This window comes from Centroberyx gerrardi, chromosome 23, assembly GCF_048128805.1.
Source record: "Centroberyx gerrardi isolate f3 chromosome 23, fCenGer3.hap1.cur.20231027, whole genome shotgun sequence".
Taxonomy (NCBI): domain Eukaryota; kingdom Metazoa; phylum Chordata; class Actinopteri; order Beryciformes; family Berycidae; genus Centroberyx; species Centroberyx gerrardi.
The window spans coordinates 15322881-15346308 of NC_136019.1; the positions used below are offsets into that span (position 1 = coordinate 15322881).

Consider the following 23428-nt stretch of genomic DNA (forward strand, 5'->3'; position numbering starts at 1 on the left):
GTTACAGTGGTTGGGTAGTGCGGTTACAGTTACAGTAGTTCGCTAGATGTTTTCTTTTTAGGCTTTTAGCTGATGCTTTCATCCATAACTCATAATGGGCAGAGAAGTAGGGTTTCGGTGTCTTGCTGCTGACACACACACACACGCACTGCTCAAACAGTCTCTCTAACAACTTCTTAAGCCAACAAATTGGCAGAGTTCAGAGTTCAGTGAACTCTGCATACTGCAGTCAGGCTGATCAATCAGCATCTTAAAAGAACCCATTAACTTTTAGAGGCAGGTGGTGAGAATACAGTTTGTGTATATTTGTTTCTTTTGTCCAAATGTGTAGGAAGTAACTTGGGAAAATCTTTTTCACCTGTTGTACAGTTCCTAGAGGCTACACTGTCACATTATAACATAGTCTGTCTTTATATGCACATATACCTTTTTAAAATTCTATTCGGCTGATCTTTTAGTCCTTTTGTTTTTTTGGACTTCTGCTCTGTTTCAGTATACTTCACTGTAAGCATGAATTAATAAAGTCAAAGTCATAAGATTCAGAAAAAATGGATGGAAACAAAATCTTGTATCTTCAGCTTAGTTGTTTCTTTTCATTCATTCCCTCACTCTTTTGTCTCTGTCTTATTTGCTCTCCCTCTCTCTCTCTCTCTCTCTCTCTCTCCAGACGGAGGGCATAAAGCCAGATGATTTCACGTGGGAAGCCTTCCAGAAGTTTCTCGACAGCCTCTGTCTCCGGCCTGAGATACAAAGCATCTTTGAGGACAGGTAGGCGACACGCAGACACACACACACACACTATACCTTCATAAAGCCAGGAGTTAACACACATGCACGCAAACACACACTTCATCATTCCTCATTCAAATCACCTCTGGTTTATTTCCCCCTCCAGTGGCTCCAAGAGGAAGCCATTCATCTCTTTGGACCAGCTGATGGACTTCATCAACCGCAAGCAGCGAGACTCCCGGCTGAACGAGGTGCTGTACCCTCCGCTGAAACGAGAGCAGGTCCGACAGATCATGGAGAAATACGAGACCAACGCCAGCCAACTGGAGAGAGGTGAGTGGCTCTAGTGTGTGTGTGTGTGTGAGTGTGAGTGTGTTGGTTACAGAGGGTTTTTTTTGGACAGGCATAAGACTTTACATCATTTCATCTGCAAAGAAATTACGCAGTTTAATTGCAGTGGGGATAAATGAGTCCCTGGTTCTTTAGCCCTTAATTTTAGACACTTTAAAGCGATGCCCAGAGGACACAGGACACTGCCTCTAAGGAGGTGACCACGATAGCCACATTTTTTTTTGCCCAAATTCATTCTTTTTTTTTTTTACCCTCCACATAAAAGACAAAAACTAAGAACATTTCCCCTAGATTTGTATTTTATTTGAGTTATTTACTTATTATAGTTTTATAAGTAGACAAGATAGTTGTCGATCGGTTTTAGGTTTTTCACAAAGTCTCGTTTTTATTTGTATTTCAGTTTACGTCATTGCTCTTAACACCTAGTTCCATATAAGTTATAGTTTACGATAATAACTTCAGTGCATCTCCCCCCCCCCGTGACACTAAGGCGTTTTATTCTCTCTCTATTCCTGTATCACTCTAAATCCCTTCATCCTCCTCTTTATCTGTCCGTCACTCATCCCTCTCTCTCTCTCTCTCCATCTCATCCCTCTCTCTCTCTCTCTCTCTCTCTCTCTCTCTCTCTCTCTCTCTCTCTCTCTCTCTCTCTTTCTCTCTCTCTCTCTCTCTCTCCCCCCCTGCCCTCCAGACCAGATCAGCTTGCTGGGCTTCAGCCGGTATCTGGGCGGAGAGGAAAACACCATCGTACCTCCAGAGAGGCTGGACATCATCGACGATATGAACCAACCGCTGTCTCACTACTTTATCAACTCCTCACACAACACATACCTCACAGGTAAAAACACACACACACACGCACATCACACACACACCTCACATATAACAAGACACACATACAGTATAAGCATAGGTGGGTGTTCACAAAACCACGCATATACTTAACGTTTATATACAAACACACACACATAATTGCACAAATTCAAGTGCATGCATATATAGAAGCATGTGCAAAAGTGCAGCATTCACACACACTCATTCAGATAAATGCACATTTATTTGAAATATACAAACACACACACAGTTGATTTTTGTTTTTAAGCTCCAAAGTCTCATACTTTATATGCTAATGTACTCACGGTTCACATCCAGTTTTATAGATTTCCTCCATCCCTCTGTGTGTGTGTGTGTGTGTGTGTGTGTGTGTGTGTGTGTGTGTGTGCGCAGTGGGCCAGCTGACCGGTCTGTCGTCAGTGGAGATGTACAGGCAGGTGCTGCTGACAGGCTGCCGCTGTATAGAGCTGGACTGCTGGAAGGGGCGGCCGCAGGACGAGGAGCCCTACATCACCCACGGCTTCACCATGACCACCGAGATCCCCTTCAAGGTGAGAGGCGCCGCACTTTGTCATGCCTTTGGTTGTTCTATTGTTGGTTAAAGAGAGAGTGACTTTTTAACTTTCTCATCCTTCCCCTGGCTGTAGGAGGTGATTGAGGCGATAGCAGAGAGCGCCTTCAAGACCTCGCCCTACCCCCTCATCCTCTCCTTTGAGAACCATGTTGACTCGTAAGTAGTGTGTGTGTGTGTGTGTGTGTGTGTGTGTCTGTCTAGGTGTAGGTGTGTTTTTCAGGTGTCAGTCCCTTCTTTATAGACTCACCATTTTTGCAATCATACAGGGAGAAATCCATCGTAGAAGAGGCAGAGAGACCAATTTCTACACCAACATTAGCCTTAATAGTAGCATTCTGGGAAATGTAGGAAAACACTAAGTAGACAAGGCAGGTTGAGGGAAAGTGGGCACAACAAAAAAGTAAATTGCAACACTTTTTTCCTTTTTAAGCAATTCTTTTTAAAATTTCAGAATAAAAGCTTATCAAAACTAACATAACCAAACCCCTCTGTCTCTGGCTGTGTCAGGGCCAAGCAGCAGGCGAAGATGGCGGAGTACTGCAGGACCATCTTTGGAGACGCCCTGCTCATCGATCCACTGGAGAAATATCCGGTAAGCCTGATCTCTGGTCAGATCTTACATTAACTTATAGTCACTTACTTATTATACTTTCATTGCCCAACTAAAAGCGATGCAAGCGCAGGCTTTCCGTATTTTTTTTTTATATGAATACAATTTTACATGTTCCTTTTCTTTCATGTTTCCAAGGTTCCTATGCAGATGTGGAAAGTCTGAAAACATGGATAATGTATTTGATTATTTCCAACTGTTGTGCAGATGAAGAATAATATCTATCTATAGAATGATTTGACATAACTGTAATATTGCCCACAGTATGAGTATATATCATAGTTGACACTGAAGCCTGGACTTTTCTAGTTCTTTTCAGTGTCTTCAGTGTGAACACATAACTTGCTTGAATGTCTCACATGTGCTTTTGAATGGCAAACTTAATGCTCTTCTTTAAGAAAACAACATCTTGACTAATATCTTTTGATCCCACAGTCACATGTGTTTAATCAATTAGCAAACCCATGAAAACCATCAAACAGCTTGTGATATGCAGATCAACTCATGGTCTGATGTTTTGGTACTAAAGCGCAACTCGTGATGCACTATTTTTGGCTTAGGCAAACCTCTGTGTTTACAATTCTTTATGTCTTTTAAGATTATTATTTTTTTTTTTTTTGCTTTGGTTTTCGTCCACGTGACATTCATTTTGTTTCTTGGTTTGAAAGTAGTTTAAGTGATTTCTTTTTTTCTCATGTTTCATACTCCATGCCGGTTAAAACAAACACTAAAAAATTAGGTGTACATAGTTTTTATGGCATATAATATATATAGTTAATATGGGAAATGGCAACACAAACTTCAAGGATAAATAAATTTGAGTGTGAATCATGGGGCCGAGTGAATGTAATCATCCAAATTTAGAATAAAGTTGTTATTTAAGTTGATTTCAAGGGTTTTTATAAAGAGTTATGGAACACTGTGCCTGCTACTGTGACTTCTCTCCATTTTAACATTATAGAGGCTAATTTTTGCTAATATTTTGTGGCTAATTACCATAAAACCAGGCTTGAGCTGGCTAAGGAGACCTCATGACAGCTTTTAGCCCACAACTCTATTCACTATTCATGAACATTCAGATAGATTAAGGGGTGTGATTTCTTTTTTTCTAAGATTTCTTTCATCCTTTCATCCATCCTGTAGAAAAAAATCTGTTTTCCTGCCTGTCTTCCATTATTTCCTGACTTTCTGAGATTTCCTGGTCACATCCCTGGACTTTATATATCTGGACTTATCCTTAGTACCATGTCTACCTTACACTGCATAAATATCCATCTTAACAAGTCATTTAACCTGCATCGAGTCTTAACGTTTTATTTTTCTTAAAACAAGTGAAAAATCTGCCATTGGGGTGAGATAATTCCACTTATTCCAATGCAGATCAACATCAAGTGTGAGTTCAAGTGTGAGTTCTTGATAGCTATTAGTGGAGTGATCTGCCTTTTTCTTCTGCCCTTTTTTAAGACATTGATTAAGATTCCAAAACAAGTGAAACTAGAAAACAACTATTAGAAACAAGTGGAATTACTTCTTCTAAAAAAACAAAAAAAACATGATTTAAGACTGAATATGAGAAGAAATTACTTAAGATGAACCCTAACCCTTACCTTCCCTTTAGGAGATGCTGTATATGATGCCGTACAACTTGTACATATCTGATTTTTGGATCAGTTATTAATCGAGCCAGTGTTTTCCATTGTGTCTCCGCCGCTGCTTCAGCTGGTCCCAGGTCAGCCGCTCCCCACACCACAGGAGCTGTTGGGGAAGATTCTCATTAAGAACAAGAAGAAGCACCACCACCATCGACCCTCGAGTGGTGGCAGCATCCGACGCAGAGAGCTGGAGGAGCAGTCGTCACCTAACAACGGTGTGTACTACACACACACACACACACACACACACACACACACACACACACACACACACCAGTAGCGTCAAACCTCTAGTAGAGAACTGGAAGAACAAGCAGCTAATCCACTAGTCAGTGAAATCAGCTGCTGTAGTGTTTGGTTGGACCATTTGTTGCACATATACACAGAGAATACACTTGTATAGCTGTTAGTTTGCTCTGTCTTTAACGACCATGTTGTTGTGTTGTTTTCTGTCTAGACTGTCCTTTGACGGACGGCGACGGAGGCCAGCTCCTGTCCAATGGGGAGGAGAAGCTGGCAGAGAGGATGGTCAAAGACTCTGATCCTCGCAAGTCTATTGGTGGGTTCAAGATAAAGGATGGCTTTGATAGATATATCGATTAGGGATGGGACGATATGCTTATCTCACGATACGATTCCATATGTGATATCGAATAGTTTTTTTTTCTGCCCCACAATACGTATTGTCACATTTTTGTATTGTGATATATTGAATTTCGATATACTGTATTGCCCCATCCCTAATATCGATATACAGATGGAGGATGAATAGATGGGGTAGTTTAGTGTTTTTACCAGTGTGTTGTGTGTCCCCATCCTACCAGGAGGGGAAGGGGAGAGCGAGGAGGATGAGGAGGATGAACCGGTGACCGAACTGAAGAAGCCAAACTCTGACGAGGTAAGAGTCATCAGGAAGGGCCGCTGGAATGATTGATCGGTTGATCGATTGATTGATGGATTAGTGACGTCTGTGCTTGATGATTTCAGTAAACAAAAAACCTTTCTAGTTTTCTCTCAAACACCCACTCACACTCTCTCTAACAGGGTACAGCCAGCAGTGAGGTGAACGCTACAGAGGAGATGTCGACTCTTGTCAACTACATCGAACCTGTCAAGTTCAAGAGCTTTGAGGTGGCAAACAGTAAGTGTGTGTGTGTGTGTGTGTGTGTGTGCAAGTCAGCAAGGAAGATGCTGTCATTTTGTAAATCCAGTGGACACATTACAGCTAAACACAGCTAAGGTGCTAGAGACAAAATGCATCCAAGAAGAGAATTTTTATAGACTGAAATCAATGCAAGTTTAATTTATTGGTGGAGCTTCCAGTTTTTAATGGACCTTTGATTTGTATGTCAGATGCGAAACATGAGTGTGTGTATGTATGTGGTGTGTATGTCCTTGACTTCATCTACAGGGAAGATGTGATGTGAGAGAGAGAGAGATTATGTGTGTGTGTGTGTGTGTGTGTGTGTGTGGGCGGACAAGGCTCGTTAGTTCTAAGCACCTCTCCTATGTATCTCATTAGGCCGACAAGCCGGCTAAATGACTCATTTACGGTTAATGATCAGTCTTGTCACACAAACCTGTCGCACATAGATTATCTTAATCAACCATGTGGATTTTTTTTTTTTTTGTCGTTCATTCTCATTTTCTGTCACACTTTCATTCTCCGTCTGTCTCTCCTCTCTCTCTTTCTCTCCACCAGAGAGGAAAAAGTACTTTGAGATGTCGTCGTTTGTGGAGACGAAAGGCATGGACACACTGAAGAGCGCCCCGATCGAGTTTGTCGAGTATCCTTGAAAACTGGAGCTTCTTTTGAGAAATATGTGTGTGTGCATAATCTTTTAGTGTGTTTAGAGTTTGAGCACTCCATCGGGGGGGATTTCATTTAGTTTATTATATTAATATAGTTAATCCTGCAATAAAAAACCAATGAGCCTTCACTGCTTCAGTAGTGAGACTGAGAAAAATGACTTCAAAGCTCATCTCTTGTCCTGAAAAAAAGTATTGCTGGTACAAAAGCCTAGTTTTACCTTTTACCTTTGACCTTTTAAAACACAAAAAGTAGTTACTGCTGTTTATGTAAATATATGTAAATATTCATTACCATTATGCCCCCAGATAACGTCAAAAGCAGTTACATTTACATTTAAAGCATTTAGCTGGTGCTTTTATCCACTGCAATTTAGGAGCAGGTAGAGGTTTCACTGTCTCTGGAAATGTCTATGTACTTGTGTGTGTGTGTGTGTGTGTGTGTGTGTGTGTGTGTGTGTGTGTGTGTGTGTGTACAGTGTTTAGTCCTTAACAGCACTCCTCTAGGTACAATAAGAAGCAGCTGAGCAGGATCTACCCTAAAGGCACCAGGGTTGACAGCTCCAACTACATGCCTCAGCTCTTCTGGAACGTGGGCTGCCAGATGGTGGCGCTCAACTTCCAGACCCTCGGTAAGTCCTGTCACCTCAGCCGCAGATGGCGAGAAGCTAGATCTCTTACTTGAGGAGGCCAAGAGAGTTAGGTCTACTTGGTGTACAAGGTATCTGCAGGTCCTTAAAAAGTCTTGAATTATCAAAATTGAAGGCCTTAAAAAGTATCACAGGTCTTATTTTTTCACCACCTTTGCACTCTTAGATTAATACAGAACAGGGTTAGCTTTTTCCATTGTATCTCCTTTACTAAACACAATTGGACTTCACCTCCCTTGACAATTAATTTCCTGTTCTTCTTTTTCTTATTTCTAGTTTCAATATGCAGCTCTGTTTTCTTATTTTGGTTTTTAAATTAGTTTTAAAATTAACTTCCAGGTAGCATCAAAAAGGTCCTAAAAAATTTAAGATTTGGCTTTCTGAAACCTGCAGATACCCTCGTGTGCTTGATAATATCATGAGTCTCCTCAATCTCATGAATAATTCATGACCTGGGGGCAGTGACACTAAGGCGTCTCATTCTCTCTCTATTCCTGTATCACTCTAAATCCCTTTATCCTCCTCTTTATCTGTTCATCCCTCATCCCTCTCTCTCTCTTTCTCTCCATCTCATCCCTCACCCCCTCTCTCTTTCTCTCTCCTCCATCCCTCCATCTCTCTCTCCCAGACCTTCCCATGCAGCTGAACATGGGAGTGTTTGAGTATAACGGCCACAGCGGCTACCTGCTGAAACCTGAGTTCATGAGGCGGATGGACAAACACTTTGACCCTTTCACTGAGAATATAGTGGACGGGATAGTCGCCAATACTGTCAAAATTAGGGTAAGGAGAAAGTGTGTGTGTGTGTGTATGCATGTCAGTGTGTATAACTGTGATTCATGTGAAGTGAAATATTGCGTATTTTAATCTTTTGGTAATGTTCTGAACGTGTGTCAGTTGTTTTCAGGAGTGTCTCTTTTTTTCCAAGTTATGTAATGAGACAAAACAAATTCCTTTATTAAGTTTTTATGAGTTCTTATAGTTGAAGTTTCTAATCTAACCTGCACCAGGTGATCTCAGGCCAGTTCCTGACAGATAAGAAGGTGGGCGTGTACGCAGAAGTGGAAATATTCGGACTTCCTGCCGACACAAAGAGGAAGTACAGAACCCGGACGTCCAATGGGAACTCGCTGGACCCCGTCTGGGAGGATGACATGTTCGTCGTCAATAAGGTAGCGCGCACACACACACACACACACACACACACACACACACACACACACACACCTAGCTTGTTCCCTTCCTTTTCTGACCATAAAGGCATATAGAAACTTTTTTGCCAGACCAGTCTCACTGGTAGGAAAACATTTCAAGTCATTTTTAGTCATTTTTCCCTACAATGTGACTCTCAAATGTCTTTCAAATCTATTGGTCTTTCTCTCATTCTCTATCTTCACCTCTCTCCTTTGCTAACTCTTTCGTTCTTTCCCACTTAACTAACACACATCTCTCCAGGTGGTCCTCCCCACCCTGGCCTCTCTGAGGATAGCAGTGTTTGAGGAGAACGGCAAGTTCATCGGCCACCGCATCCTCCCCGTGTCCGCCATTAGACCCGGTCAGTACACACACACACACACACACACACACACACACACTGACCAAGTATCTTAACTGCAAGCAACTGGAGAAGTCCATTTGTTTTCCATGAGCTGAGCACTGATGGCAGTGGTTGCCAGCTTTGTCGGCAAGGAAAATTTAGCTGTGCCATTTGCAGTACAGCAAGCAATCAGTGTTTCCCGGTCAAAGACTTAATTGCATAAATAAATCTCACACAAGTCTAGGAATGGGCTTAATATCATTGTCAGACAGAGTAACACCACTTCACCTTCTCCTAAGAGCCTGTTAAAACACTGAGTCCAACAGACAGCAGTTAGTTATGTGGTTCTGTGTGTCTTCTAGGCTACCACTACATCAACCTGAAGAACGAGCTGAACCAGCCCCTCCTCCTGCCCTCCCTGCTGGTCTACACTGAGGCTCAGGACTACATCCCTAATGAACACCAGGGTAAGAACACCACACTACCACTACACTACCCATAACCCCCTGCTTCTGCCCTCCTGACTGGTCTGCACCGAGGCTCAGGAAGGCAAAAGTCAAAGTCAAGATGATACGAGCTCAAAGATAACCATGGCATTTATGTACTCTGGTGTGTGTGTGTGTGTGTGTGTGTGTGTTCCAGAGTACGCAGAGGCCCTGACCAACCCCATTAAGCACGTCAGTCTGCTGGACCAGAGAGACAGACAGCTGGCTGTTCTCATAGAGGACAACAGTGAGGTGAGACGCTTGTGTCTGTGTGTTTAACAATAACAGTCTAATCGACCCCCCTCACTTGCCCCCCTCCAGGGAGGTGAGAGCGTGTGTGTGTGTGTGTGTGTGTGTGTGTGTGTGTGTGCATGATGTCATTTTTGCTCATGAAGAGTATGTTTGGAAGCCTTGGGCACTTCTTCACTGTATCTCTTGATCAGTAATTTACTAACTTGCTGTTACTCTCTCTCCCCTAGATTTTTATTTTATCTTAGTTATTTACTTATTATAGTTTTATAAGTAGACAAGATAGTTGTAGTTCAGTTTTAGGTTTTTCACAAAGTCTCGTTTTTATTTTTATTTCAGTTTACGACAATGTTCTTAACACCTAGTTTCATCTTAGTTATAGTTTATGATAATAACTTTAATGTATCTCTCTCTCTCTCTCTCTCTCTCTCTCTCTCTCTCTCTCTCTCTCTCTCTCTCTCCATCTCTCTCTCTCCATCCCTCCCTCCATGTAGCATGTCCCAGACCAGCCCAAAGAGGGGGAGATGGAGAAAGAAAGTGACGTCATTCAGGGAGGTCGACTCCCCTCCCCCTTGCACAACCTGGCCCCCGCCTCACTGGAAGAAGTCTCTGACATCATCAGCCCACCTGGACCAGGTAAATATATACACACACACACACACACACACACACACACACACCTCCCACTGTATTCCACCTATGAATTTATGTACACACAGACAGAGTGCGTCATAACCTGACCTTGTTCTGTCACTTACTGACACACACACACACACACACACACAGAGAGAGACAGACATGCTATATAAACACCCACACCTCCCTTAAATCCCTCTTCTCTGCACTGATTCTCACTTGTGCTCTTGTGTAAAGAGACTTCTGCATCCTAAATCAATACAAAGTCAACAGAGGGATTCAAAACACCAGAGGCACCACTCAGTCTGCCTTCTACACTCAAGCTAGCACAAACAACCAAGATATTATTTAGGGATGCACCACTACTGGTATTGGAAATAGGGCTGTTGCTATAGGCTAAAATGGAGTCAGTTTTCCCAGTACTAAAATCACATATCAAGAAGAGCCATGTGTAACATGCCAGAAAACACTCTCTAATGAAGAAACATGGATTATATCTCAGTCATTATTGTCCAGTTACTCCAAACTAGTGGTCTAGCTCTATACAGCCATGTAGTGGTAAATAAAAAGGTGGGTACACTATGAACTGCAGTCAGTGATCATTATAGGGCAATCCACCTCCAATAGAAACAAAAAGCAATAAAACCTTAAGCACATTATACATTTTTGCCTTTTTCCTACCCTTATATAAGTTCCATTGGTTCGATACCACTTACGATGATGTGTGCTATGAATTTGCATCATAATGATTTATGGCAGCCTAAAACGGTGGGTAAACTCTAGTCTGCAAATGAAAAAGTGAATTGAGTTTATGTGGGTTTACCCTCAACTGCATCCCTGGGTCTATGTGTAAAAAGTAATAGATCAGATCAGTATGTGGTGTAACATGTACCACAGAAGCAGCAGTGTCCAATAGTGCTGAAGTGCCTGTGAGCAAGGCTGCCTACCTGCCATGTGTGTTTGTATCGTCAAGGAGCGGTGTTGGGCGTTAACATTAGCTAAATACTGTGATACAACACAATCAGCAGTTGCTTGCAATGTGTCTGTGGTTGTATCTGCACTGCAAAAAATATCCATCTTAAGTTTAGTCTTGTAATGAGTCTTAAAATCTAATTTTTAATAAAAGGGCAAAAAAAACTGCCAATGGAGTGAGATGGTTTTCTTTGTGTCCAATGCAAATCAATTCAAGTCTCAATTATCTTCATACCAGTGTAATGAACTGCCTTATTTTAAGATCTTTCCTGAAACAAATGCAGCAGTATTGGAAACAGTTGAAGTTGTCTCACCCCATTTTTTCATGTAAGAAAAATAATTTTAGGACTCAATACAAGATCAAATTATGCTTTAAACCATTAAACCCATGAATATTGTTTTGTTGCATCAGGCAAGATGTGTTCTGCTGTTTACACCTGATCCATTTCCCCATCGTCCATTTCACACGTCTGTCTGTCTGCCTCTCCTCCTGCGCGTCTGTCCTGTGTGTGTGTGCGTGTGTGTGCGTGTGTGCGTGTGTGTGTCTCATCAGGTCAGAAGGAGGACCTCATAGCCACTGTTCTGTCAGGTAAGGTCATTCCAGCACATCCATTTCCACCCAGAAATGTGCTTTGTATCATTTTCTGTTTCACATTTAAGCATTAATTCAGGCATATTGAATGGTCAAATAAGTAAACAAACAATTTACATTTAAACAATATTATGATGATTAATTAAAGTATTTGGTTTGAAAATATGTACTACATAAAAACACATAATCATCAACATCTATGTTAATTTCTCTCTCCCTCTCTTTCACTCTCTCTCTCTGTCTATGTCTCTCTCTCTCTCTCTCTCAGACCTCCAGGTCCAGCCTATTGAGGACCTGAAGCAGCAGAAGAACTATGTGAAACTGCTGAAGAAACAGTGCAAAGAGCTCAAAGAGCTGCGCAAGAAACACCTTAAGAAGGTACACACACACACACACACACACACACAAATGATATACACATAAGCATTCATCAAATTCACAATTTGTCCACTCAGCAATTTGTATATGGAATTCTTCATCTCTATATAAAACTAGATGTGAACAATAAATATTATAGCATTAGACACAAGAGTTAAAAAGATCAATTCTGTGTGCATTTATTTTGTGAATCAAATCTGTATGTGTTTGTGTATATCTGAATTTGTGCGTGTGTGTGTGTATGTGTGTGTAGGTGTGGTCTCGGAGTAAGGACCAGAAGAGTCAGTGTAACCAGCTTCAGTCCGACACCCAGAGGAGACGCAGTCAGATGGAGAAAAACCTCAAACGCAGCCTCAAGAAGAAGTAAGGAGGGAGGGATGGATGGATGGATAGAAAAATTAAGAGAGCGGAACAGGGAGAACTAGTGTGGGGGTGAAGAAAGATGAAGGAAAACACAAATCCTCAAAAAGTATGAACAGAGGATGTAGGAAGGGAAGGAGGAAAGACAAGATGATAAGGATGGATGGATGGATGATGTAAAGACAGAAGGATAGAAATGAATGGATGGAAGGAGGGAGATGTGAAAACAGTCAAAATGTCTCAAGAAGAAGAAGTAAAAGAGATTGTAGGGAGGGAAAGTCCAGTTTCACTTTTATTTGTACAGGAAAGGTAAAAAAAACCCACAAATGATGATAAAACCTGACCCAGTTCCATAACTTGTGTTTTTCTTTTGTGTGTGTGTGTGTGTGTGTGTGTGTGTGTGTGTGTGTGTGTGTGTGTGTGTGCTCAGCGAGCCCCAGGAGCCGGTGCAGAGGCAGCTGACAGCGTTGGATCAGGAGCTTCAGAAGCAGACGGTCCAGCTGAGGGAATGGCAGATGCAGGACCTGCTGAAACTACGACGGCAACAACACACACTGGAGAGAGAGAGGAAACAAACACACCTGCAGGAGGTAGGGAGGACACACACACACACACACATGAGAAATACACACATATAAACACATAAAATTGTACGAGGAGTGCATACAGAAACACGCCCCTCTTAGGGGCAAACACACACACATATGTACACACACACACCTATGAAAGTCATACAAAGGCAAACACACACACACACAGACAGACTGACACACCCCATTCCTCCCAGACACTTGCATACACACACACTCGTGGTGACACTTTCCTTCTATAAATTTGTGAATATATACACACATACAGAGTGTGATATAAACTGACCTCTAAGAAACTTTGTTCTGTCACTTACTTACACCTACAAGAGCTACACACACACACACACACACACACACACACACACCCTGATGCGCTGACAGGCCGTCTGCGGCGGTATGTTTTCAGGCCTTCCAGAAGCTGAAGGAGACGGCCCATGAATGTCAAGCAGCGCAGCTGAAGAAGCTCAGGGAGACCTGTGAGAAGTAAGTGCTGCTTCTTCACTGTGTTCAGTCACAGGTTAGAAACTACAAGCAAACGTTTGGACAGGAGGAACTCTGAGCCCACTGGGAGACTAATAAAATGTTTGACGTTGTGACAAGAGTGACAAGAGTGACAACACCTCCCTTTTTTGCCTTTATTTCTTCTTCTTCATATTATTATTACAACCAGCGTCTTCTGCTAATCTTATTGGATTTGTTTACCTTTCTATAGTTACAGTTCTGCTACAGTGAAGCATGGATGCTAGCTACAGACGTTTCTATGGTTACAGTTCTGCTACAGTGAAGCATGGATGCTAGCTACAGACGTTTCTATGGTTACAGTTCTGCTGCAGTGTAGCCATGGATGCTAGCTACAGACGTTTCTATGGTTACAGTTCTGCTGCAGTGTAGCCATGGATGCTAGCTACAGACGTTTCTATGGTTACAGTTCTGCTACAGTGTAGCCATGGATGCTAGCTACAGACGTTTCTATGGTTACAGTTCTGCTGCAGTGTAGCCATGGATGCTAGCTACAGACGTTTCTATGGTTACAGTTCTGCTGCAGTGTAGCCATGGATGCTAGCTACAGACGTTTCTATGGTTACAGTTCTGCTGCAGTGTAGCCATGGATGCTAGCTACAGACGTTTCTATGGTTACAGTTCTGCTACAGTGAAGCATGGATGCTAGCTACAGACGTTTCTATGGTTACAGTTCAGCTACAGTGTAGCCATGGATGCTAGCTACAGACGTTTCTATGGTTACAGTTCTGCTGCAGTGTAGCCATGGATGCTAGCTACAGACGTTTCTATGGTTACAGTTCAGCTACAGCTATGCTAGCGACAGATTTTTTGGTGGAAGCCTGTAAATTACTTTAGCTTGTGATAAAATTGCGTTGCGTCAGGAAAATCTCATGATGATCTAAGTGCTGGAATGATTAACGATCTTCTACCAAAGTGAAATTTGGCGTTAAAGTTGTTGGATGGATGTAATGTTGATACTGTGACTGTGTGTCCAGGGAGAAGAAAGAGCTACAGAAGATCCTGGACAGGAAGAGACTGAACAGCATCAGCGAAGCCAAGAGCCGTGACAAAGACAAGGCCGAAGCGTAAGTGTGTGTGTTTATGTGTCCGTCTTTCTGAGTGAAGCTTGAGATGTATACGGGATATTAGGACTGTCAGAATTATTCAGATTCAAACTTTTTCTCCCTTTTTTTCCTTTATCTCTGTCCCCCTCTCTCTCTGTCTTTCTATCTCTCTATAGGGAACTGAATGAGATTAACAGGAAACATATTCAAGACTCTGTCACCTTAATCCGCAGGGTAAGTATGCACACACGCGCGCACACACACACACACGCTCTTATCTCCAGCAGTCCTTGAGAGTGTCCATTTATCTACTTCTCAGTACATTTTTCTGCCTTTGTCATCAACTTTACTCTGCCTTTTTTCCATATTCCTCCCTTCCTCCCTCCTCATCTCTCCATCCCTCCACCCTTTTCTTTCTTCCCTCCACAAATGTCATCGTTTTCTCTCCCTCACTTATTTACCAATCTCTCTGCTTCCTAATCTGCCTTTGCCATCCTTCCCTCCTTCTCTCCCTCCCTTTCTCAACCCATGACTCTTTATATCCCTCTCATATTTTCTTTTCTTCCCTGCTTCCACTTAATCCCTCCATTCTCCCCTCCTCATTCTGCTGTTCGCCACCTATCTACTTCTCCTCATCCTCCTTTCTTTCTATCCCACTATCACTGCTACTCTGTCTTTCGTCGTTACCTCCTTAAATCTTCCTATTATCCTTTCTTTCTTAATTGCCTGCTTCCTAAATATTCCTCTTATCCTGTCTTTCTTCCTTATCTCCTTCCTAAATCTTCCTCTTATCCTTTCTTCCTTCCTTCCCTCCTCCTAAATCTTCCTCCATCCTTTCGTCCTTCTTTACCTCCTTCCTAAATCTTCCTCCTGTCCTTTCTTTCTTCCTTCCTTCCCCCTTCCTAAATCTTCCTCCTGTCCTTTCTTCCTTCCTTCTCCCTTCCTAAATCTTCCTCCTGTCCTTTCTTTCTTCCTTCCCCTTTCCTAAATCTTCATCCTGTCCATACCTCCTTCCTAAATCTTCCTCCCTCCCTCCCTCCCTCCCTCCCTCCCTCCCTTCTTTCCTCCCACCCCAGTTGGAGGAGGCCCAGACCAGGAGACAGGACAAGCTGATGCTGAAACAGAGGGAAGTGCTGCAACACATAGACGAGGACCATCCAGTGGTGAGCCCACACACACACACACACACACACACACACACACACACACACATTCATACTGCTTGAAGTACTGTTATTTTTCCCAGTCAAGAGCTAGCATTTGAATTACCTCAATAGTAGTGAGGCCCTTATCATGTGTGCATACAAACACATATACATAATGCTGCTGGCAGGTGAAAACCTTGTGTCCAAAATGTCAACTTTTCAGGCGCCAAGAAAAACAGCCTTGTTTTCAGCATTTCTAGTTTAGTTTAAACATTTTATAAGCCCAACGGTTGTAGAATTCTCTCAACCCATAGAAGATCAAGTAATCCTTCAGTTTTTTTCATACAGTTTCACATTCACAGCCGGGAGCTTTCCAGTGCACCTGGATGGTAGCTGTTGAGGGAAGGCAGAGTGCACGTTCACACTGTTCAGCCTGTTTCAGACTGCCAGTGCCTTTTATACATGAAAGTCAGTGGGGAACAGCTGCTTTGGAAAGGCACCCCGTCTCAGTTTTTTTTTTAGGCAGAGTGCAGGGCTTTCTAAAGTCGAACGGTTCAACTTTTTAGAGGAATGACATTGACCACTTCTTTTGTGAGCCGACTACTCACAATGAAGAAGAGGCTGACAGTGTATGACAGCAGCAACCAGAGTGGAAATGGAGAGAGTATGGGTAGAAAAGCCAGTAGTAGTTGTTGCTCTGATGATAAAGAGTCGGTGTGGAGCACATTGGCTGTGCTGTGGGAGTTTCTGCTTAGTGTTTGAGATTTGGACATAAGTACTTTCTGCTGATAGTGGCAGCTGGTCATTATGGAGACAAAGTGAACATCCTGTGACCCTCATTATCAGCATAAAATACAGTTAAGGCTGCAGGTTTTTCTAGTGTGAATGCAGCGTTACTCATTCACTTTCCCCAATCACACTTTCCCTGTCTTTCCAGGAACTCAAATGAGTCATGAGGTGTTTACATATCACAACAACAATCTGAAGTTTTGAGACTCAACCATGAAAACGAGATATTTTTAACATTTCTCTATCATTTCTTGTCTCTCTTCCCGTCTCACCGGTCTCTCTGCAGCTCCAGTCCCAGTTGGAGAGGGATCTGGAGGCGGAGTTTCAGCACCTGCCGGAGGAAATCTGCCAGTACCTGCAGGCGGAACTCCAGAGCAAAGGCCTCCGCAGCGACGCCCTCTTCTCGCCCTCGTCCAATCACAGCAGCCCCAGCTCCAGCTCGGGCCCGCCCTCCAACTGCTCCACGCCCTCGTTCCCCTCCACGCCCAATCGGAGCGGGTGGAACAGGAGCCTGGACAATAGCACCGCCTCACTGGCCGACTCCACTTCCTCGTCCACCACCCCCGTCCTATCAGAGGCCGAGATGTCGTTCAGTTAAAATGAATCCATGTAAAAAAGAAAAAAACGCATACACTCAACTGGGGTCTATAATGATAATAATGTGGGATAGTAATGATATGGGGTATTTACTTTAACTAATTTTATTCTTTTTTGTTTCTTTTTTTATCACTTGTTCTTGTCTACAGAGCTTTATTTTTGTTTTTTATTTTGCCGTTGATGTTTTTTTGTCAGACTATACATCATGTGTCTCGTTGGACGATTCCATGAGTCAAAACCAACTCTTTTTTTAACGTTTCCTCGTCTTTTTTGCCTGTTGCTTTTAACATTTTATACCCTTTCATAATGTTTTCTTTCCATCATTCTCATTTTCTTCCGGCCAATCAGCATTCAGCTAACTCCGCTTTAACCTCTTTGACTCTCTTTGTTGTAATGGAAAGCTTTAAAATGTGTAGGGAAGAATAGGCAGGTGGGAGAAATGTTTGGTACACACTGTGTTTCTTGGTTCAGGCTTTGATTTTTTGAGAACTGCAAGTCATGTGGTTGACTCGGTTAAGGAAGTATTTTAATTATTCGTAACATACAGCCTGGGCCGATGTGATTCCTCACATATGATTGGTCCAAGTGATTCTCAGTTCTTTTTTTTTTATGAGTTTACACAACATTTGACCATTCGCATTGCTTTTTCATGGGTTGGACCTATAAATATATGGGGAACTATGTAGAACATAGCCTCTGTATGCTACAAATGATTGATTGCAGAATACTTCTGCAATCAAGGAAACCACATGTCTTCTCCACTCTGTCATAAAGATCAAAACCCAGAGAGGAAACTTTCAAGAAATTTCAGTTCTACAGTTTGAGAATTTTACTCTAGCAACCAAAAATTATGAAGGTTGGAGAAAAGGCTTTTATAATCAGAAATTAGCACCAAAGAGGCAAAATTAAGGAAAAAGCGGTTTGAATTTTTAAAGTTTTAAAGATTTTAAAAATCTAAAGTTGTAGTTGTAATGGCAATAGCTGGCCAGCAAGGGGTGCTGCTGTCTTAACTGTGTGTTTTAATCAATGGCTGGCGGTTTGTTCAGTCGCTCAGCCAGGTTATCCTATGACACACACACACACACACACACACACACACACACACGCCCTGTCTAGCCAGGCTTTGCAGCGTCATTGGTCAGGATAAGTCTCTGGCCTTTAACCTCCAATCAGAATCCAGGGTCAGGAATCACCCATCTGGACACACTACTGTGTGTGTGTGTGTGTGTGTGTGTGTGTGTGTGTATGTTTGAGCAAAGAAGAGAGAGTGATGCAACACTTTGACTTTCTAGAGGCGTGTGTGTAAGCAGACATCTCTCTCTCTCTCTCTCTCACTCACTCACTCACTCACTCACTCACTCACTCACTCACTCACACGCACACACATGCACACAGATAATCATGGACACTATGTACCAAAGAGCACACTGTACTATGCGTCCATGAGAGTGGTGTCAACACACGGACAGTACACACACACACAACATATTGATTCAGAGGCTAAAACTCTCCAGGATGAAGGTCAAAGTGAATAAGTCTTTAAAATCCCTGCTCCATCCAATCCACTCTCTGTTTGAAAAACACACCAACACACACTTTAGAGAGGAATCTTAATAATTTTCCAAAAATCAGAGATTACCGAACTCTGCAAGGGTATGTGTGGGTGTGTCAGAGGTTAATCTCATGAGAAGACATCTGCTTTTTTGGGACTGTAATGCCTCCTACTAAATGGAAAGTGTTTGCTCGACGCCTGTGTCTTTGTGTGTGTGTGTGTGTGTGTGTGTGTGTGTGTGTGTGCGTGTGTGAGTGAGTGCGTTGGTGCACTTGGCTTTCCACTTTCACACCCTGGTGAAAGAGATCATATACTGTAGCTCTAGGATACAGTTCACATATTTTCTTCCTGTGATAATAGACAGTTCAATCATTATTCCTGATGATTTAAAGCTGCACAAGGCAAGATTTCTATGTAAAAATCATCCATCTTACACACAGCAAGTGACCAATCAGAACTTCCCTCCAGAGAAAGCTGGACTCTGCTACACTAGACACTAATAAGAAGACATTTAGGTCCGAGGAGTGTGCAGTTTACTGACATTTCTGGATATCAAAGCCTCAAAATTCAAACAGTTATCTCTGGCCAATGTGCAAAATTGCCTAATGCAGCCATTAAAAAAAACACTTTGGCTCTCCTGTTTCCAGCTTTAGTAGAGACTAAAGTCTAGATTGAATTGTCTACAGTCATAGGAATAAGCTATGTAAATTCTATTTTAGGGGGAATATGTCCTTTTAAAATATACTGCACAGTTCATACAGCGTGCTACAATATTCCACACAAACCAAAATATCAGACGTATAAGATTGTGGCACACAAACCAAATGGTACTTTAACTTAATTATCTGCCTTTTCTGTCTGTCAAAGCTTCTTGTTTGCATTTCGCATTTCGTTTGCTCTGTTTTCATCCATTACTGGATAGCTATGTTTTTCCTAAGCTCAGCAAAATGTTCAAAAGTTTTCTTTCTTTTTTTTCCAGTATGAGGGGTATAATGATGGGTCTCTGTGTATATGTATTCTGTGTATACGTTTAGTTTCACATGAATTTTACTACTGACCACAAGTGCTGGAGAGAGAGGGAGGAGGGAAGGATGAGGAACGACGGGATAGTGACTGTTTTTTAGAAGTAGAGGTGGACAGTTTTTTCTTTGGATGAGATTCAACCGCTTGCTAGGAAGTGAAAGATAATAAAACAAGTCCCCTCTCCCCCTCTCCTCATCCTCCCATCTTCCTCCTTCAATAAGCACTGGCTGCCTGTCTGTCTGATTACCCCCCCCCCCTCCACATACACCCCTTGTACACCATTATCATCAGAATCATCATCTATTTAAAATGGTATTTTAACAACTTTTAACTTTTTCTTTTGTTATGAGTGATTTATTTAAGTTGTCGGTGGAAAGAGGCGTCTGCGCCAGTTGCTAGAACAACCGGCGGTCTGTAAACTTTCTTTGTGGTGTCACTAGTGACTGTCGTTTCCTCAATGCCTCAAAGCCATGTTTGTGTGGAAAAATATGACTTTAAATCAGATTAGCCAAGAGAGAGTGTCCAGCCAAACCTGATGTCAGATCAACCATTCAAAATGCAGTTTGTAAGTTTCATGGAGCTCTGCTTCGTCCTGCAACAGGGTTTCTCAAGAACTGGCATCCAGGTTGGACTCCAAAAAGAAAGCTCACACATCTTTTTTGTAGCCAGTGTTTTTAGCCCATAGATGACCAGTAGGAAGCTAGTGTGGTTGCCACTTTCCTAAGTTCTTAATGTTGTGCAATGAGAAGATTGTGAGCAATTTCCCCTCTGGATGTCCAGTACAGAGTGCAACAGTGTGTATGTAAATCCTGTTGAGATGTTGCTATGCTGTCTCATTTTGTACACCAACAGCTAAAGGGTCTATATGTACTGTAGTAAACTAATTATTGTGCACCCAGAGGTGAAGCTGCTACCAATCTCCCACTGCAATATAAATCAAAAGGCTTATTTGCCAAAAAGTCCATGCGATCCTCCCAGGCAGCAGAACCAACGACGACGCCGTTGAATGTGTGAACCCTGCTAAAGTTAACCAAAATCAAGCCCATCTCAAGTATTTAAAATAACACTTCTAGCCTGTTGTCTTTGAATCTGACTTGTACATTATAACTAGGTACTCAGAGTTTTATTGTGTATTTTTGGGGTGAAATAGCCCTTTTTTTTTTTTTCAATAACGGGATGTAAGATAACCCCCTTTCAGCTGAGAAAGTCTTTATGTTGTTAATGCACTTTTATCATTCTCTTCTGTGTGTTTTTTTTAATGTTTGTAAAAGCTTTCCTTTCCCTGTGACCTGGACACCAATACAACCACTTTCCAACGATTTTTACCTTCGTCTAAAGTTAGTTGTTTATTTTTAGTAGGTACTGGACCCGGGCAAAAGAGTGGTTGAGCACATTTTGAATATTTGAAGAGAAGCAAAGACACGGGGAAGGCTTTATTTGCACTTGAGCTTGGAATTATTCGGTTCTACCGACATTCAGAAAAGCTTTATACATCGGGCTTTAAAAGTCATCACATTCCATAGAGCCGAATTAATTTAAGATGTTTTGTAATCAGTCAAAACCTGACTTCAGCCTCATGTAAAGACCTGATTCTAGAGTTACATTGTATAAATAACTCATTCTTTACCAAAATGTCAGCTAGAACCTTAGAAATCCAAGGTCACGACTTGCCTGGCAAGAGTAATGTTTCCTCACAAAGCACAAGTTTTGCTAGGAAGTCCGATGAAACCTCAAAGCAACAACAGGACATGGAGTGCATTGCAGTTTCAAACAAACTCCACAGGTGCTCATGGGATAGGAAACGTGTAATTGAAGAGAACCATAAGAAAAATATAATTCTCATGTGTAAAGTTATTAAGAAAATATATAAGAAAATGAAAAATCTCAGAAACCACTAGTGGTTCAAATGCTTTTTGCCCTGGTCTGTAGGCTCTTACTCTACTGTAGAAACACAGGTTGTTGTTTCTAGATAGCTGCCAGTGGCTTTAATTTTAGAGGTAGGTGCAGAGATCTGAAACACACAAGACAAAGATTACAAAACAAGACCGTTCACAGGTGGAACTGCTGGATTCATTTATGTAGCTACAGTCAATAGCTCAGTAGTGTGTTGGGACTGTGAGATAAAGTTCAAGTCTTTTTCTTGCTGTTGAATCATCTGCTGTACAGTCTAATATGGTGTTTTTGGAAGTTTGGCCCATTGGTCATCTTACCCAATATATGAAAAGAGGATTTGCGCCAAAATCATCTCTGTGAATCTGGTAGATACTTCTGTAGATGGGTGACTAGCGTTTTTTTTTTTTTGCTACATTCAATAGCAGAATATCTCTTTTCCTGCGAGATTTGGAGCAGAACTTTCAGAAGAAAGTTAGCAAAGTTAGCTAGACAGCTAAAGTTTTTGCGCTGTTGATTCGTAATGGACTTCACTAATGATGAAGATTGAGACTTTGCTTTCACAAGTTATGAATCTACAGGCCACAGAATGAACTTTGGATTACTAAAAGGCCTATCTTCATACTTTAGATAATGCTAACCGCCTACAATTACTTAACATACTGTATGCTAAAGCGTTAGCTTGTGCACCGGACGACTATCTGCCAGAGACACAGAGATGATTTTGGTGCCAATCATCTCGTCACATATTGGGTAAGGTGACCAATGGGCCTAACTCCCAAAAAATTCAGTGTAGTCCTTTAAAAGATGAGTATGAGGCAAAATAATTAGTTATCAGCTTTTGATTCTGGGTCTTTACTGGCCTCCATGTTCGACAACAACAAAAAGACCAGCTTTAGTTCACTTTCCTATGTGCTCAGACTTTGGACTGTACTGCTTTGACACAGAGAGAGGAGAGAGAGGCACAGTCGGCATGCTAACGCCGTTAGCTAGTTTCCTACCCGCCAGAATGGAGCCTGGGGGCGGATTCTTGTTAGCCTTGAGCGTTAGCCTGTTCTTTCTGCCCTGCTTATGTTGAAAACGCACATTTAAACACACAGACACACACATACACACTCTCACAATATCATACTTTTAATATACTCTGACACAATTACAGCACTATACCATTAGACGCTATGCTCACTTCAGCATTACACACACACACACATACACACACTTTCTCCTCGACTTCACTCTTATTAGACATTTGGTCCGACTCTCTCCCTCAGGCCCACCCTAAGGCCTTCTGGATGTCATCTCTCTCTCTCTCTCTCTCTCTCTCTCCCCCCTTCCTTCCTTTCAGTTTCACTCAATCATGAGACCATCTTTTACTTTTTGACAAATTAAAAGTGAAAGCAATGTTTGGACAATTCATTATTAGAGGAGGGAGAGAGTGGGAGAAAGGAAGCATGCAATATAGATTAGACAAGCTATATAGTGAGCTTTCTTGACACTGTATATGTAGTGTATATGACCGGCGGAGTTAAAGGGAATACTATACAAAGATCCAGATGTAATATTTTATTGTTCCTTCATAATTAATATAAAGTGTATAACTGAACATCCAATAATAAATACCCGACTTTGTCTTACAGAGCTGAACCTCGGCTGTTTCTTGGTTTCTTTCTGACTGAGATGCTTTATATAAGTGTTACATGCATTAATTAGGTCATTTCTGCAGTTTCTTCAATACTTTATTTTGCTGCAGCATTTTGGTCTTAACTTCCATCTTAACTTCCACTTAACTCCCATTCATTTGTAATGGAAAGTTTCTATTATTCACCACTCTTTGCTGTCTAATGTGTTTCGAGTTGATT

The 23428-nt window shown here is 41.9% G+C and overlaps 1 protein-coding gene across 2 annotated transcripts in view; it reads left to right on the forward strand.

The window, feature by feature from the left end:
• The window catches only part of plcb3 (phospholipase C, beta 3 (phosphatidylinositol-specific)), a 194893-nt gene extending 171680 nt beyond the window's left edge, over positions 1-23213 (forward strand). Inside the window, exons 9-36 of one of the 2 annotated variants that reach the window (XR_013507987.1) lie at positions 668-768; positions 896-1062; positions 1772-1918; positions 2308-2465; positions 2562-2644; positions 2996-3080; positions 4818-4965; positions 5208-5309; positions 5575-5648; positions 5795-5891; positions 6453-6537; positions 7067-7191; positions 7838-7992; positions 8220-8381; positions 8665-8764; positions 9109-9213; positions 9389-9483; positions 9975-10116; positions 11642-11677; positions 11949-12058; positions 12312-12421; positions 12849-13008; positions 13415-13491; positions 14505-14594; positions 14750-14807; positions 15650-15736; positions 16794-20304; positions 20345-23213. Coding sequence is in view for 1 of the 2 variants with exons in the window: in XM_078291756.1 (XP_078147882.1) it covers positions 668-768; positions 896-1062; positions 1772-1918; positions 2308-2465; positions 2562-2644; positions 2996-3080; positions 4818-4965; positions 5208-5309; positions 5575-5648; positions 5795-5891; positions 6453-6537; positions 7067-7191; positions 7838-7992; positions 8220-8381; positions 8665-8764; positions 9109-9213; positions 9389-9483; positions 9975-10116; positions 11642-11677; positions 11949-12058; positions 12312-12421; positions 12849-13008; positions 13415-13491; positions 14505-14594; positions 14750-14807; positions 15650-15736; positions 16794-17105 (3171 nt within the window). In the remaining variant the exon portion in view is untranslated. Of the gene's footprint in view, positions 1-667; positions 769-895; positions 1063-1771; positions 1919-2307; positions 2466-2561; positions 2645-2995; positions 3081-4817; positions 4966-5207; positions 5310-5574; positions 5649-5794; positions 5892-6452; positions 6538-7066; positions 7192-7837; positions 7993-8219; positions 8382-8664; positions 8765-9108; positions 9214-9388; positions 9484-9974; positions 10117-11641; positions 11678-11948; positions 12059-12311; positions 12422-12848; positions 13009-13414; positions 13492-14504; positions 14595-14749; positions 14808-15649; positions 15737-16793 lie in introns of both variants that reach the window. The other variant, XM_078291756.1, reaches the window with a different exon arrangement.
• The last annotated feature ends 215 nt before the right edge of the window (positions 23214-23428 follow it).